General features: G+C 37.2%; 1 protein-coding gene across 2 annotated transcripts in view; it reads left to right on the top strand.

Moving 5' to 3' along the window:
- Positions 1-14,911, top strand: part of STIM2 (stromal interaction molecule 2) — a 68,673-nt gene extending 53,762 nt beyond the window's left edge. The window contains exons 4-13 of one of the 2 annotated variants that reach the window (XM_086746771.1): positions 4,544-4,655; positions 5,352-5,467; positions 6,849-7,026; positions 7,946-8,123; positions 8,728-8,895; positions 9,111-9,211; positions 9,501-9,739; positions 13,227-13,428; positions 13,704-13,852; positions 14,237-14,414. In XM_086746771.1, coding sequence (XP_086602897.1) covers positions 4,544-4,655; positions 5,352-5,467; positions 6,849-7,026; positions 7,946-8,123; positions 8,728-8,895; positions 9,111-9,211; positions 9,501-9,739; positions 13,227-13,428; positions 13,704-13,852; positions 14,237-14,274 — 1,481 coding nt within the window. In that variant the 3' untranslated portion in view covers positions 14,275-14,414. Of the gene's footprint in view, positions 1-4,543; positions 4,656-5,351; positions 5,468-6,848; positions 7,027-7,945; positions 8,124-8,727; positions 8,896-9,110; positions 9,212-9,500; positions 9,740-13,226; positions 13,429-13,703; positions 13,853-14,236 lie in introns of both variants that reach the window. The other variant, XM_086746770.1, reaches the window with a different exon arrangement.
- Positions 14,912-16,252: the final 1,341 nt, after the last annotated feature.

Raw genomic sequence — 16,252 nt, 5'->3', positions numbered from 1 at the left:
GTCACTCCTCTCTTGCTTTTTCATGCTGTTAGAAAACCTACTGGTGGCAGCATATTTCATGCTGATGTTGCTGAAGGTCCTGCTAAAACAAAACCAACTTCTGAATCCTTTTATGTGCTTGATACAGAACAATCTTACATTTTTCTGTATTGTCTATTCAGCCTGTTCTCACCTTTAAGCCTAGTGTACGGCTATCATTCACTCCTTGCCATGAAATATTCCCAGTAAATGTAATTTGATTTCTGAAAGGAGTAGGAGGAGGCCCATAGGAGTACTGGGGCTGATACTCTAATGTTGTTTTACTTTCTGCCTCCCTGCCCTGAGGCACTGTGCTACATGATAAATTTCACATGAAAAAGTGATATATAGCAGCCATTAGGAAGGAACAACTTTCATACAGGGCTGGTTTGAAGCTGCTTTTGCTGTCTTCACCTTCAGGCATGTTGTTACCGTAGTTTTTTTTTTTTTTAAACAAAAAAAACACCCAACCCACAACTAACCCAAAAAACCAACCAAACAAAAAAACCTCACAACCAAAAAGACCCACCAAGCTTGTGATCTGAAATAGAAAGCTGATGCAAGTCTATAGACTGAGTGCTGCATTGGGGTCTAAACACCGTGGCTTCTAAATCTGCCTGCCTAAGGCAGATAGCTATTTGTGAAAATAGGTGTGAGAGGGAAGGATTTAATGATGACTCTTTAATGCTATATGCATTTAATGTAAAGTAATTGTCAGCTGCTACACCACCATCTGAAGTGTTGTATTTTTTTGGTTGTTTAAAATAAGGAAAAGTTCCAGCCTCAGCTAGTTAGTCGGAGTTGGCACATTCTAATTGGCAGTGCTGATTGAGATAATTTCAGCTGGCCTGCTTGACTTTCAGTACACCTGCGTGTACCACTTGTCTTGTGTCATGTTTCAGTAGGCTATAACTGGTTCTGCTGAAGAAAGGCCAGTTTGCTTCACAGTACTGTCTGCTGTTGTAGAATAAACATTTATGTTGGTCATAAGGTCTTATTGGAGATGAGTTAAACAGTACTTCTTACCAATATATAGCATAGAGAAGATATCAACAAAAATAAGCAGTCTGAAAGTTTTCACTGATATAAATCCATTTCCCAGGGCTCCACTGTGCTACTGTAGGAAAGAGAGGATAGGTTGGCAATTTATGGGCACTGACACTGAAATTCTGCTAATGCAGAGTTAGTTTACATACTAAATATACATTTCTTGTGAAATATGAGAGAGATTGAGACTGTGAAATCCCAGAATACAAGTTGACTGTCTGTACTGATTATGCTTAGCTTAAATGGTGAACTGTCATTTACAAGGACACGACATTGAATCATCAGATCATTTAGATTGGAAAAGACCTGTAAGGTCATCTAGTACAGCCGTAAGCCTAGCACTGGCAATTGCACCACTAAACCATGTCCCTAAGTGGCACATCTGTATGGCTTTTAAATACCTCTAGGGATCGTGACTCAACCACTTCTCTGGGCAGCCTGTTCCAGTGTGTTCACCCTTTCGGTGAATAAATTTTTCCTAATATGCAATCTGAATCTCTCCTGGCACAACTTGAGGCCATTTCCTCTCATGCTATTGCTAGCTACTTGGGAGAAGAGACCAACACCCACCTCATTACAACCTTCTTTCAGGTAGTTGTAGAGAGCGATAAAGTCTTCCCTCAGCCTCCTCTTCTCCAGACTAAACAACCCCAGTTCCCTCACCTGCTGCTCTAAACCCTTCACCAGCTTTGTTGTTCTTCCTTGGATGTACTCTAGCACCTCAATGTCCTTCTTGTAGTGAGCGGCCCAAAACTGGGCACAGCATTCACAATGCAGCCTCACCAGTGCTGAGTACAAGGGCACGATCACTTCCCTAGTCCTGTTGGCCACACTATTCCTGATAGAAGCCAGAATGCTGCTGGCCGCCTTGGCCTCTTGGGCATGCTACTGACTCACATTTAGCCAGCTGTCAACCAACATCCCCAGGTCCTTTTCCACTGGGCAGCTTTCCAGCCACTCCTCCCCAAGCCTGTAGTATTGCATGGGGTTGTTGTGACCCAAGTGCAGGACCCAGCCTTGTTGAACCTCATGCAGTTGGCCTCAGCCCATCAGTCCAGCATGTCCAGATCCCTCTGCAGAGCCTTCCTACTCTCAAGCAGGTCAACGCTCCCTGCGCAGCTTAGTGTCATCTGCAAACTTACTGGGGGAGCACTCAATCCCCTCATCCAGATCATTGATAAAAATATTAAACAGAACTGACAACAATACTGAGCCCTGTATATGAATTATATATTTATATATGTATGTATAAATATATGTGTATATATTGTAGTTTATACCAAAAAGTAATTTATATTAACTTTTATGTAAACAGGTAACAATGTAAGATGAATATAGAAAGTACAAGTTCTGATGCTAGTTTGGAATAGACTTTGATTGCTTTTTTTAGCAGTTTCTGAACTAGTGGAGGTATCTGATACAGTGATAGGAAAAAATGCTTTACTGTTCATTATCTAAATATAACTGGTTTGTTTGGGAAAATTTCCCTAATATTCTGTGAACGAAACATCACATCAGTCTAAGCAGTAGGACAGATGTGATTGACTTCACTGTAAACAGCTTCGATATGCACCTCATTTCCTACATGATAATATGTTTCAAATTACTACTGAATTACAAAAAGGTACAAATTTAAGTAGATTTTGACAGTGACTACAAAATACTTTCAGCAGTAGAAGTAAAACTCAATATTTTTTTTCCTCCCTCCCCCTCAATTTATAAACTCAGTGAATTGTGTAGCTTTCAAAATTGCATGTTCTGTGCTGGCAGTGGTAAAGTCTGTAGTGTGTCGTAACTATTTTAGGTGTTGTGTTTTTTTTGGTTTTTTTTTTTTTTTTTTCCCCCCCCTCCTGTTTCCATCAAAACAATACTTTTGCTTTGGATCAGTTCATGAACATATTTCCAGACTGCAGTTAAGGTCATGTTTTTCTGGATGGTCTTGCCACCCTTTTCAGATGCTTAGAATGACTTGTAAATCTGATCACTTGTTATTCACAAAATAGTTCAGAAGCTTTGCAATGTGAAAATGATCTATTTATAAATAAAGTCCAAACATTTTACATGAAAGCTTAGCATAATATGACAGAACTGAATCTGTTGCAAGATCAACACCTGGAAAAAACAGTTCATGTCTCAAAAGCAGAGGAAGAAAGGGAACATCATGTTGGGAAGGAGATGTAGCCGTTCATATGGATAGAATACAGGTGGTTTGTATTGTGAGTTTATTTTTTAAAGCTATAAGTGGGTTTGTGAAATGCGTTCTGTCTCCGGTTATCTGGAATGGCGAAAATATGAAATGTTTAAGCTTAGTTTTCAACTACACTGAGTGTAGGCAAGAGACCTAGAAGTCCTTATTTCAGTTTCAGTGTGAACTGAAATATGAATTTGAACTCATAAAAATTTCCGTTGCCTGCAGGTTACCTGCCAAGCTTTCAGCAGCTCTTTCTAAAGGATCACTGTCAAAATTCACCACTGAGGATGTGTCCCTGTGATAAGGTTTCTAAAGAAATCTCTGCCCATCATTGTCACATGCAAGTAGTTTCAGGGAGAGCAATATTTAAAGAAAAAGATATTTGTTCATGCAAAGATATGTCTGTCCAGAAGGAGGCTGTCATTTTTTCTTTCATGTGCAGACAAATTTTTGCAGACTTTATAAATGGAGTGAACAATTTCCCTTCAGCTCTGTCAGTGTGAAGCTGTAAGCTGCAGCAGCTGGCCTGTCAGAGCCAGAAATGTGTGGGATTTTTTCTTTTCCTTTCTGTAAAATCTATGTGTAGTATTTCCTTATTTTCTTAGAGCATCTGTAGCCATGAAAGGTTATGTTGCTGTTATGCAGGAAGATTGCTGATTATTCTCTACATATTTAAATAATTTTGGGCATATTTGAGACAGATTTAATTGTTTTCCTGTTAAGTTTCTGCTGCCTTTCAGTATTTTTTTCCAATCTCCTCTCTTCCTCTCTTCTCTGCTCCCATTTTGTGGTTAGTAGGCATGAACCTCTATGAAGATTCTTGTAAAAACAAGTTCTTAAGCCATCATCCTGGGAAAGATCTTGGTACGTTGCCTTAAATGGCTACAGCACCTGCTGACATGTGTTTAGTTCTGCAAGAGTAGCAAGGACAAAAGGACTGAGACTGAGATCAGTTTAAGTAGATAATAGTCACAAGATGCTGTCTTGATTTAAACTAAAGCGAAACACTAAATTAGTCTGTGGAGTTTTTAATAAAGAACTGTTTCTATTGGTTCCATGCTTGTTTGTTTATAATTTGCCTAAGCTTCCTCTGAAAAAGCACATAATGAAAAAGGCAAAATGCCAGAAACACTTTGGTGAATGTTATTGCTAATTTTTCTGCAATTATACTTGGCTAAACCCTCTTGCTGATTGTAACCTGCTTTTCTACTGTTTGTCTTCTATGTCTTCCTATTGATTTTCTAATAAAAATTAAAGATAATGAATGGATTTTTTTTTTTCTTCCAGTTCATAACTGGACTCAAGAGGACACTCTTCAGTGGCTGTCAGAATTTGTTGAATTGCCCCAGTATGAAAAGAATTTTAGAGACAGCAATGTCAATGGAACAACACTTCCCAGGTGACCATTTCTTCTGGATTCGTTTCAAATAATTCCCTGTAGGGTGCTGCTTCAGTCTGTATGTGGAAACAACTATATGAATCTGAATTCTAAAAAGATATGGTCAAATACAATAAAAAAGAAGCATCCTTGCAATTTTGAAGAGCTGGCTGCATTTTTTTTTTCCTGACAATAACTCAAAATATAAATGCTTCTTGTCATTCCTTTCATCTTAGTTTTGTTTCTTGCCTTTGAAGCTTTTATCGATGATCACATAATTATGTATGGTATCAAACTTTTTTGAACAACTTCCAGTCTATTGTATAGGTATACGTCAAAACTATCTGTAGAATCCATTTTCTTGAGCCTAACTACTAAATTTGAGTATTGCATGTGTTTCAGACAGTTGGCGTCAAAAGTCTGCAAATATGCCATTACATTTAACTATGATAAATGCATTTATTTCATGATTATTCCAGAAAGAAAATACTAGGGAAATGATTTGATGTTCTTCCTTTGGTATGCGCTGATATGTTTTTTGTGTGAGTTTTTTTTTTGGTTTTTTTTGGTTTTTTTTAATAGCACTACTGGCATTATATTATATCTGTCACTCTAATTGCATAACTATAATCTATATAACTGTGGGGAATGTTATTGATGTATTTCTTTCCATAGACTGCTTGTGGAATAGATAATGTTTTGTCTCATCATTAACAGGATAGCAGTAAATGAACATGCTTTCATGATCTCTCACTTGAAAATAATTGACCGAAGCCATAGACAGAAGCTTCAGCTTAAAGCCTTGGATGTTGTTTTATTTGGACCTCTCACACGTTAGTAACTTTCTGGAGTTTTTTCTTGTCTCTTATCTGTAAGAACTGAATAGAGAATACTTTCAGTGACACCTGATACTGTAGGTAGGACAGCTTATCTATTTTGTGGATGCACTGATGGATTGCTTGGCATGCGTTGTGAAACAGGGCAGTGAATTAAAAAAGGTTGTCAAGATGCTGGAATCAGGACAAAGGTTTGCTTCTGTGTAGAAGATTATGTAGAAATTTTAGTATAACCCCACTTGACAGATGGATGGATGGGATGGATGTTGGCTTTTGTGTCACAAGAAATGTCCTTTAAATGTTTTTCAGTGTTTAAATTACACTTGTAGCTAATGTTACATTCACTTCCCAATTAGCTTGGACGATGTAAACTGGGATGCTGAAATGAGGGGGGGGATAACCTTCCCCAAGGAGGAAAAAAGGAGCTAGTGGTGCAAATACAATACTAGTGTATTTTGTGCAGACCTGAGTTTAAGTGCAGTTAAATTTAATGTAGCAGTTCCACATCTGACGCATTTTAGCATAAGCAGGTATTTCCTTACCACATCACCAGTGGTCTGCATGCTTACTTGTACATGGTTACAGATCTGTTGCGCATATCGAGTATTCCTGAACTGGGAGGCCCTTCCAGAGCTTGGTCGTCAGTTCAGAGACTAGTGAATGATTTTGCAGAAGTCAGGCCAGATCTGAGCTGGCTTGATTGATCTAAGTTAGCCTGATGGATCTGAGCTGGAGATTTTGGGGGAAAAGAAGCACTTTTTGTTTGCATTATACCTTTACTGCTAGCAGAAACTCTTTTAAATGTTTGTTTTACAAAGGTGCAAGTGACTATAAAAGTTATACTAACAAAGAACTGCATATGAATCTTGGATATAATACTTTGACAATCCAGGTTTTGCTTTTAAAAAGGGCTCCTATTAACTACTTACCCTTTAAAAATCTACTTTATTTTGTACAAGTGCATTTTAAACTCAGCATAGACTATTCCAGAGGGCATAGAATGGAAAGAACTTACTCAAACATAGCTGAAGTTCTTATTGGACTGATAAAGTGTAATTGGGGAAGCTCTCTCTTAACTCCTTTAAATGAAGATACATACTATGTATTGTAAAAATTTACTAAGGTTTCCTCAATCTAATGTATGTTTTAGTATAGATAAGTAGATTGTATTACAGCAGAGTTGCTTATGTTGTATGGAAAATGCTCTGGAATCCATTAGAAAGGTTGAAAGGTAGTTATTGAAGATGGTTTGAGATGGATGAGCTGGAATTCTGTTTAGCATCAAGTTCTGTCACCTTTTAGGCCGTGGGTACAAACAAAAGTGCATATTCTGTTATCTGGACCACTAAACTAGTTAATCATATTATTCTCTGCACAGGTCCCCCTCACAACTGGATGAAGGATTTTATATTAACAGTTTCTATAGTTATTGGTTTTGGAGGCTGCTGGTTTGCATATACACAGAACAGAACCTCGAGAGAACATATTACAAAAATGATGAAGGACTTAGAAAGTCTCCAGACAGCAGAGCAAAGTCTTCTTGACTTGCAGGAAAGGTATAAAAACTAAAAAAGTTAATATTTAGTTGCCCTTTTGTTTTGAGATTGAATACAAATATAGATCTTTTACAGTCATAAATTATTTGCATTAAGCTGCCTTTTGATTTTCTCCATCTTTATTTTGAATGGAAATTGTGATTTTAGTGACAATGAGTTTTTGGATAGAAATTGCTTCTTGGTATTTTAGCAGACAGTATTAACTTAACGATGAAGGTAGAGAATAGAGGTTCAATCTTCTTTACATACAGATTTAGAAGTATGTACTGCTATTTTCGTATAACTGCAGTTTACTTTGGAATACTTACATACATGGAAATGAGAACATTTCTTCTGTTTTTAAGCTCTTAAAACTGAAACAGACCTGGACTGATCACTTTCTGTTCCTTATTTAGCAATGTCAGAGTTGATAGTCTTCTCTGTGCACCTGTAACTCAGTTGTCTATGAAGACTTGTATTTTGATCTTGTATTTGATTACACTTTTAATGAAGGTTCACCTGTAAGTTTGCATATTTTGTCTATACATCACATTGTGTGGTGTGATTGCTGCTGTTTTATGAAGCTTGCAGTCTATTATCACAGAATGGTTGAGGTTGGAAGGGACTTCTGGAGGTCATCTTATCCAGCCCCACCTGCTCAAGCAGGATCATCTAGAACAGGTTTTGCAGGACCATGTCCAGGCAGCTTCTGCATATATCCAGGGATGGAGACTAGCACCTCTCTGGGCAAAACCTGTGCCAGTGCTCAGTCACTCTCACAGTGAGAAAACGTTTCCTGATGTTCAGGTGGAACCTCTTGTGTTTTGGTTTGTACCCATTGCCTCTTGCCCTGTTGCTGAATATATTTTCTTCTCCTGAACACTGCAACTTTTAACAAATATACTGTGTATTTTCTCATATTTTTTGTTCAATTGTGAAGGCTTGAGAAAGCACAAGAAGAGAATAGAAATGTTGCTGTGGAAAAGCAAAATCTGGAGCGCAAAATGATGGATGAGATCAATGATGCAAAACGGGAAGCTCATCGCCTAAGGGAGTTGAGGGAGGGAGCTGAATGTGAGCTCAGCAGGCTCAAATATGCAGAGGAAGAGCTAGTACAGGTACCTGCAAACTGTTTATGATTTTAATGTTTGCTTTAAATTAATCCTTGTTTGATTAGATCCTTAGGAGTGTTTAAAGCAGCATTTCTGTAATGCTAGATTTGAATGGAAAAATTCTAAGAGCACTTAATGATTGCCTGCCAGTCATGCCATTATCTAGTAAAATAATCCTGAAACTATGAAAAGACATAACCTAGTATGTTAGCTTATCATAATGTTGTTTGATTCATGGAACAAAATATATACAAAAGCTTTATTTTCTGTCTTATCAGATGAGATAGTAGCTTTGTCTCAATGTTCTGAGTAGCAATAAACTGGATTTATTTTACTAAAAATGGTGTCTTACAAAAATATTTAAGCTTCAAGTTAGGGACTATCTATCATAGGGAAAAAAAAAATCTAAGTATAATATAGTATATGGAAATTCATATGCTATATTTCAGAAATGCCTGCTCTGCCTTCCTGACAGCAATTGGCACACACCAAAGCTCTGTAAAGCCTTAGTATGTTGCTTTGGAGTATAAAGGTGCTTCTATTTCACTTTCTTCTGCTGTCAGTTCTCATGATACTTTTGGTGACACCTTTATTTCTTTTTGATTGCTAGGTTCGCATGGCTTTAAAAAAGGCTGAGAAGGAGTTTGAGCTGAGAAGTAATTGGTCTGTTCCTGAGGCTTTACAGAAGTGGCTTCAGTTAACACATGAAGTTGAAGTACAGTATTACAATATCAAAAGACAACATGCAGAAATGCAGTTAGCAATCGCCAAAGATGAGGTACTAACTCTTACTCTTCAGGTACTCTAAAGACTTTTCTGATCTGTTGCTAGATATATGAAATAGTAAATACAAATTATTCAGATAAGCGTTTGGATATTTTTTTTTCTTCTCTGACTTGTTGTTTGGTACATGTCAATGTTGCTAATGTTTTGTCATCTGTGTGAGGTATATAACTTCTAGTTTTATGCATTTAATTTTGTCTTGCTTTTTAGGCAGAAAAGATAAAAAAGAAGAGAAGCACTGTATTTGGAACATTACATGTTGCACACAGCTCTTCCCTGGATGAAGTGGACCATAAAATCCTTGAAGCAAAGTAAGACTATTACCAGGATGCATATTCTTTTGTGACTATTTATTCCTGGAACAATGGAATTTTGAGAGTTATGGAATTTAGTCTTTTAGTGTTTTTACACTTTTAAGTAAAACAGTTTAAAATATATTAGTGTTAGAGATTTTGCACTTCTAAGTAAAAGTTTAAAATATACTAAAATGTGAACATCTGGACAGTCCTGATGAATTTTCTTGTATGCTAGAATGACTGCACTTGTGTTGCTTTATGATTAAGAACAGCTTATGTAATTTTAATGTGTGCTTTTCTTCAGGAAAGCACTCTCTGAGTTGACGACATGTTTGCGAGAGCGTCTTTATCGATGGCAACAGATTGAGAAGATTTGTGGTTTTCAAATAGCACACAATTCTGGGCTACCAAGCTTGACCTCCTCTCTCTACTCTGATCACAGCTGGGTAGTTATGCCTCGAGTTTCCATTCCTCCTTACCCAATTGCAGGGGGAGTTGATGACTTAGATGAAGATACTCCTCCAATAGTTTCACAGTTTCACGGTAAGTTGTGAGCTCAGTAAAAAGAAAGGGGAAAGTTGTGCAGGCATGGGATTTTAAAGTCAGGTGGCGGAAGGGTGCTGAAATCAAACAGGATTGGATCAAAGTCAAAAGGACCAAAATTCTATCTTTCATTGCAGATGAATGAAAGATTCTGTCTTTCATTGCATTTCAGATGCATCTTTTTAGACTTGCATAAACTGAAACCTGGGTTTTGCAATAAAGATAACATGAAGAAAAAGCTTTTATTCTGTTTCAGTTGGGGGTGGGGGACAAATCCAGCTAAGGTTTTGAAAGTCTGCTTGTCATACTTTGATTGCCACTTAGAGAGAAATTTATAATCAGTAATTTCTGTTAGCACATTTAATCTTTCAGATGGGAGGGATGGAGCTAGTGTAGGGTCCCTTGAGCTACTAGGAAGATCTCAGCCTTTGAGATGGCGCATGCTAGATAGCTTTTCAAACATTCTTTAGCGGCTGAAACAAAATCCGTTTGTTGTCTAAGGGAAGCTTTCAGGCAGAATGTTTATGTTTGGATACAGTGAGTTGTTTTGAGTGTGAGGCAGAGAGGCTAAGTGCTTGAGAGATGGAAATCTAGCTTTGGTTGAACTATGATCAAAAAATATACACTGGGGATCGGACCACCCTCGTATCTTGAGTCATTGCGTCAATACAAGAGCTTGTTTCATGGAAGTTGTGATTAACAGGACTCTAGAGGCAAATCAAAAAGATGAGCTCCTATGTAGCTATTCAAACAAGCAATATCAAGCTGAGGAATGAGTAGGGAAGAAAACTGTCTCATGTGTGTACATTTTTCTTCCAAGTTTGAGATTCTCAGAAGAAATTAGAATTGTATTTTATAATAGTATAAGGACAATAGCTGCTACTGCAGACTTTGCTTAGTTTGCCTTGGGCACACATTTTTCTTCTGAATGTACCAACCTTTTTTCTACAGGCCACATTGAAAAGTTCATTAACCCCTTTGCAGCACTACTTATTGCAAGTTCTGATCACTTTTCAAGAATACTTTCTCTGTAGTATTCTTCATTGTGAAGATTTTGCAACTCTTCTCATTCAGGTCTTGCACGGAACTGAAGCCAGAGAGCAAAGTTGGTTCAGAGGAACTATGATTAGTGAAGGACTGTACAGTTTGTAAGAGCAGACTTAGCTGAAACTTTACTGCATGCTGTTGCAATTATGAGGTTTTTTGGTGGTTTTTTTTTTTTTTTTTTTAATCTTCAGTTCATTTGGAAGTATTTCGCTAATGGATATTGTCTTAATCAGTGATGAAACTTATCAAAATCTTAGTAATATTACAAAAATTTTAATTTGTTCTTTTGAATTTTGGTAAGGCATGAGAGCCTGATTTTGTTGATCACATGAAGGAAATGGCTTCTCCTTAATTTACTAGCTTTTAAAATTTATATTCACTAAAAAAAAACAACTGTGGAAACACTTGGGAGTGGGAAAGAGAGGGAAAATATGCTAACTGATCTGTTGTTGAAACCAGTTCAGGAATCAAATTATTATAGGTTAGTTTGGTAACTGCTAAATTATTCCCATCCTTTAGACAAAAAATGACATGCACATGAGGAAGGACAGAAGCAAAATGGCTTGTCTCACCTATGAGGCTTCAGCCAAAATCAGTATGCGGATAGGTCAGTTATGAGCAAGACTGTTTCAGTGTCTGGACCTAAAGTGAACTGTTTGAGCTGTTACCTTGCCGCGACATCCTTCAGTCTCTTAAGACTGACAAAATTTGAAGTCTTCCAGACAGGTTTCTTTGTGCTGCAGCAGCTGGGATGATAAGCTAAAATGGTGGGAAGTATTAGATCTTTTTAATCAATTCTGAGCTGAAGAACAAAAGGGGAAAAAGAAACAGATGTACGAGACTGGAACAAAGTCATTACAGGAAGGTGATAGTGAAACTTCTACTTTTCTATTGACTGATAAGGTCTCAGCTGATTCTTTGATTTTGAGTTTCATTTGTACTAAAAAATTCTACATGTTAAATTGTCATAGCTGAATCCTTCATCATACTGTGCATATACACCTACAAGGAACCAAAGTGCTTGTAACTTCTCTCAAAATTCACTGATGGTGCAATCTTGTTCGTTTTCACACCAGCAAGTAGGATGGCATCTGATTTACCGGCACACATAGTACAAATTTCCTAAAGGGGTTCTAATTCTCCTATCTCAGTTCACATTTGCTTTTTAAGGAATATTTTTGTAATGACACAAGCTTCTTTTTGAGCTGCCAACACCTGCTTTTCAGGTCAGTAGGGAGTTCATAGAAAGTAAAATCAAAAGTTTGAGTTACATGACAACTGTCATGTTGGGACTTGTAAACCTTTCTTTTCTGCTCAGCCCAGCAGGAAGCAAAGTCCAAGTGTTGGCGAAGGTGCAGTTACTTGCTGTTTTGTGAAAGTTGTGATTTCCTGCACTAAAAGCAGAACGACAACTCAACCTTTCCTGAGATTCCAGGAAGGAAACTGTAATTTACCTGATGCTAAATGGGCATCTCAGAATAAAATGCGTTTTGTCAGGCTAGACATCTTTAAAAAAATCCAATTATTTTTATAGACAGTGTGTTTTGTTTGGTAAACATTTTGAGCATCAGTAAGGGTATGGTCTGTCTTACCTAAGCAGTGATGTATTCTCTGGGACAGCTTGAGGGAGGGGTGTGAGAAATGCTGAGGCTCATAACAACAGCTAGCCTGAAAACAGATCTATAGATTTATTTCCATAGAAGTATTGCTGCCTAATCATCTTTTGCAGGAGGAATTAGATTAGGAACATTATAGTTTGTCGCTTTGTTAGATACTTTCCTGGTCAAGTCTTGTATTGCTGTCTCCACCCATTTTTAGTATTTTTGTTTCCGGAAATTCATAGTTAGCCTGGTAAAAGAAAGTGCTGTCAAATAGGAAATTCCTGAGATTAAAATGAGGTAGAATGATATATTTTTTCTATCATGTTATATAAATTAAATTGGTCCTTGATACCTAGCGTAACTTTCAACTAGTGCAACATATTTCAATTGGCTGTTTGGTTAGGTATCTCTACATTGCAAAACTTTTACATATACTCTTAAGCTCTAAATCACCACACAAGTAAAATGCAGGATATTGTGTAACATACTAGTTTCAGCACGGCTATTTTTAGTTTATAAAAGGCTGGGAGTTTCTGTAGAATCTTTCTCTTTGTTCTCAAGAGAGCGTAGTAAGCCAGAGCTTTGGTGTGCTTGGTCAGAGTAGTACTTGGCAGGCAAAAAACTGCTGCAGTTGCATCTTGGTTAGCTGCTTCATCTAACTGGAGAATGTATAAGGTGAAAGACTGCCAGTCTTTTTTCTCTCTAAACAGTCAAGCAATTTCAAAGTTTTTTCAGAATCACTGTGGCTGAATCAGATACCTGCTATTTAGTCTTCAGAGTAGATATTGTTAACATCAATGTCACTTGGAGAGTTTTGGTTTGCTTTTTCTTTGCCTCAGGGTCCATTGTAAAACCTCCCAGCACACTGGCAAGAAGCAGTAGCTTGTGTCGATCAAGACGCAATGTTGTGCCATCATCTCCACAGTCTCAGCATGCTTTGCACTCCCCTGACCCTGACATCCTTTCTGTGTCGAGCTGCCCAGCTCTTTATCGAACTGAAGAGGAGGAGGAAGCCATTTACTTCTCTGCTGATAAACAATGGTACGGAGATTAGCAAACAGCACTTGGAACTCTGATAGGATTATTTGAGACTAACAGTTTAGAATTAGAGGTTGAACCAAGCCAAAAGTTAAAGTAATCTGTAGGATAATATAAATTAATGTAGTCCACATGGATCAGAGAGAGTTCTTGTCTGGTATGTGTATGTAAATAGCTAGCATGTCATATACAGTTAAGTAATGTTACAATCCAGGGTGCACTGAACTAACCCTGATTCTCCATTACAATATGTTACTGGCTTTTACATCTGAAACTAGGATCAAAAGCAATGTCAGCTACTGGGCGAAGAGAAGATGGATGGTAACACAATTCTTACAGCATGTTGAGCGTGTACCTACTCTTGTTACATGGCCTCATAGGAAAAGGTTAAATTCCTTTTGGAAGGAGCAAATGAGCTTGTTGAAAGGTAGGGACACTTGTCCTGAAGAAACTTTTTGTATATGATAGGCTTAAATCTCCTTCTTTCATTTCATAACTTTTCTGACTTGACGTGCCAGAAAGATAGTTTTTGTTCTTTGAAGTGAGATACAAATTACTGATTCTGGGCAAATGCTGCTGCCCACAAAAACAAGATCGCACAAATTAATTATCTTAAGTTTAGATAATAAAATGATGTAATGTGAGTTTTAAGTTAAAATGTTTAACTTAATGTTTTTATTAACTAACTACTAAGGAAAAGTGTGGGTGGTGCTTTTAGACTAATGTTATTGATTATAAATTAATCTCCTTTTTAACCACAAGAAGGGAAATAGTAATTTCATTGTTTTCTACTCTCTTTGCTCTGACTCAGGGAAGTACAGGAAACAGGTTCGGAATGTGACTCCTTAAATTCATCCACTGGAAGGAAGCAGTCTCCTCCAGCAAGTCTTGAGATGTACCAGACACTTTCTCCTCAGAAAGTATCCCCAGAAGACTTCTCCCTGGAGGAATCATCTACAGGAGACTCCTCTTCTCTAACTGCAGATATTTCTAGGGGCTCTCCTGACTGTGTAGGCATGGCAGAAACTAAGAGCATGATCTTTAGTCCTGCAAGCAAAGTTTATAACGGAATCCTGGAGAAGTCCTGCAGCATGAATCAGCTTTTAACTGGGATCCCAGCCCCAAAGCCTCGGCACACCTCCTGTTCTTCAGCCGGCAGTGATAGTAAACCCAGTCATGATGCTGCTTCTGTTCCTAGGATAAGTAGCATCCCACAGGACCTGTACCAAAATGATGAAAAAAACAAAAAGCCATCGAAAATAAAAAGCCTCTTTAAGAAGAAGTGTAAGTGAGGTGGGCAGAAGAAACCTATAGTAATGTTATAAGAACTCTATTTTTTAAATCTTTAGGAATGTAATTCCATTTGAGCACTCCAGATTGGATGCTCTTATGGAATGCTCTGTAGGTCAACTATATTTAACTGACTGTACTGTCAAAGGTCGTGCCAGCTGTCAATGAGAAATCATTAAAAAGTTCAGACAGTTTACATTCATTTCTGCCTATTTATTTCTTTTTTTTTTTTTAGATTCTTTTTTAGTTTTTTTTTAAATTTAGTTTTGTTGGGTATTTTTTTTTTTTTCTTTATTCGTAAACCATTTTTAAGCCACTTTGGACTTCTAAGCTTTAATGGACTAGTAAGCCTTCCTGGGCTTGCCAAAGTTTCTTGTTTACCGGAGCATCTTCCTATCTTTCCATAGAGCTAGGACATTTATCTACTGGACTTTAAGAAAAACAAAAGAAGTAAAACTAATTGAATTGCACTACTGTTTTACAGACTGGAAAAGTCTCTCTGCAAGTGAAACTGTAAGACTTGTATTTGAGAAGATGAATCTTTTCACTTTTAGATCTTTCGGGGTTTTTAAGTAGAACTTAGGATTTCTAATTGACTTGATTTCTGGAAATGGAAATGCCATGCTTTTATTATGGGAAGCTTTGTTAGATGCGTTTATTATTAGAATGGTTCAAGTCCTGCTGTAAAGATCATGTTTTTCCCAGGACTTTCACTGTGATTTTACTTCACTGCAGGCTGTATGACAAAAAAAAAAAGTAATTTAACAAGAGAAGAAGCTCTTGATTCCTTATGCAAGTGATGGATATGAAACTTGACTGAGGACTGAAAATATTCACCCTCTTAAAATGAGAAGGGGGGATACTAGCTTTTGTTTACAGACTGACAGACAATGGACACTTGGTTTGTGAAAGCTTGTACTGTGCAAAGATAATAAATTGGAAACATTATTGTGCTTGGGAATGTTCCAATTTTAGCTAATGCTTGTTTCAGACATATTTCAGAGGTCCTGTTAATTGAAAGCTGTTGTAGGCTACATTGCTTATGCTTACTGCTGTGTATAAGTTGTTATATTTTTTGGATTAGCTATTAATGTCTTAATGTCCTCCTTTTGTAAGATTTCATACACTTTATTTTTGTATAGTTTGAAGATCTAGCTGTTCAGACATGTCTGAAGTAAATGATATAATTTTATAATGCATACTGTTATACTAACTCATAATTTTGGATCTAAAGATAGATATAAAGGTGAGACTCGACATACTTCAGATAAAAGCAATTTTTGTGTTAAGCTTTTATAGGGAGAGGTAAAATCACTACAAGGTAACAAGGAAGCCTTCTTAGGGCAACGGTAGCTATTTGTTCAAAACCATCTTTAAATTTTTTTTTTAAACAGTTGGAGACAACAAATGTACTGCTTGAGCAACAGTGCCTTTTATTCAGTTTGAAAATATTAACACTGAGCAGGAATTTCTTTTGAGGTACATTCCAAAGAAATACTTCTTGCTCTAGTGAACACAAGCAATTTACCCGGTGATG

The sequence above is a fragment of the Chlamydotis macqueenii genome, chromosome 4, assembly GCF_036417535.1.
Source record: "Chlamydotis macqueenii isolate bChlMac1 chromosome 4, bChlMac1.mat, whole genome shotgun sequence".
In the NCBI taxonomy this organism is placed as follows: Eukaryota; Metazoa; Chordata; class Aves; order Otidiformes; family Otididae; genus Chlamydotis; species Chlamydotis macqueenii.
The sequence above is the reverse complement of the archived record's forward strand: the minus strand, read 5'-3'. Positions and strand labels throughout refer to the sequence as shown.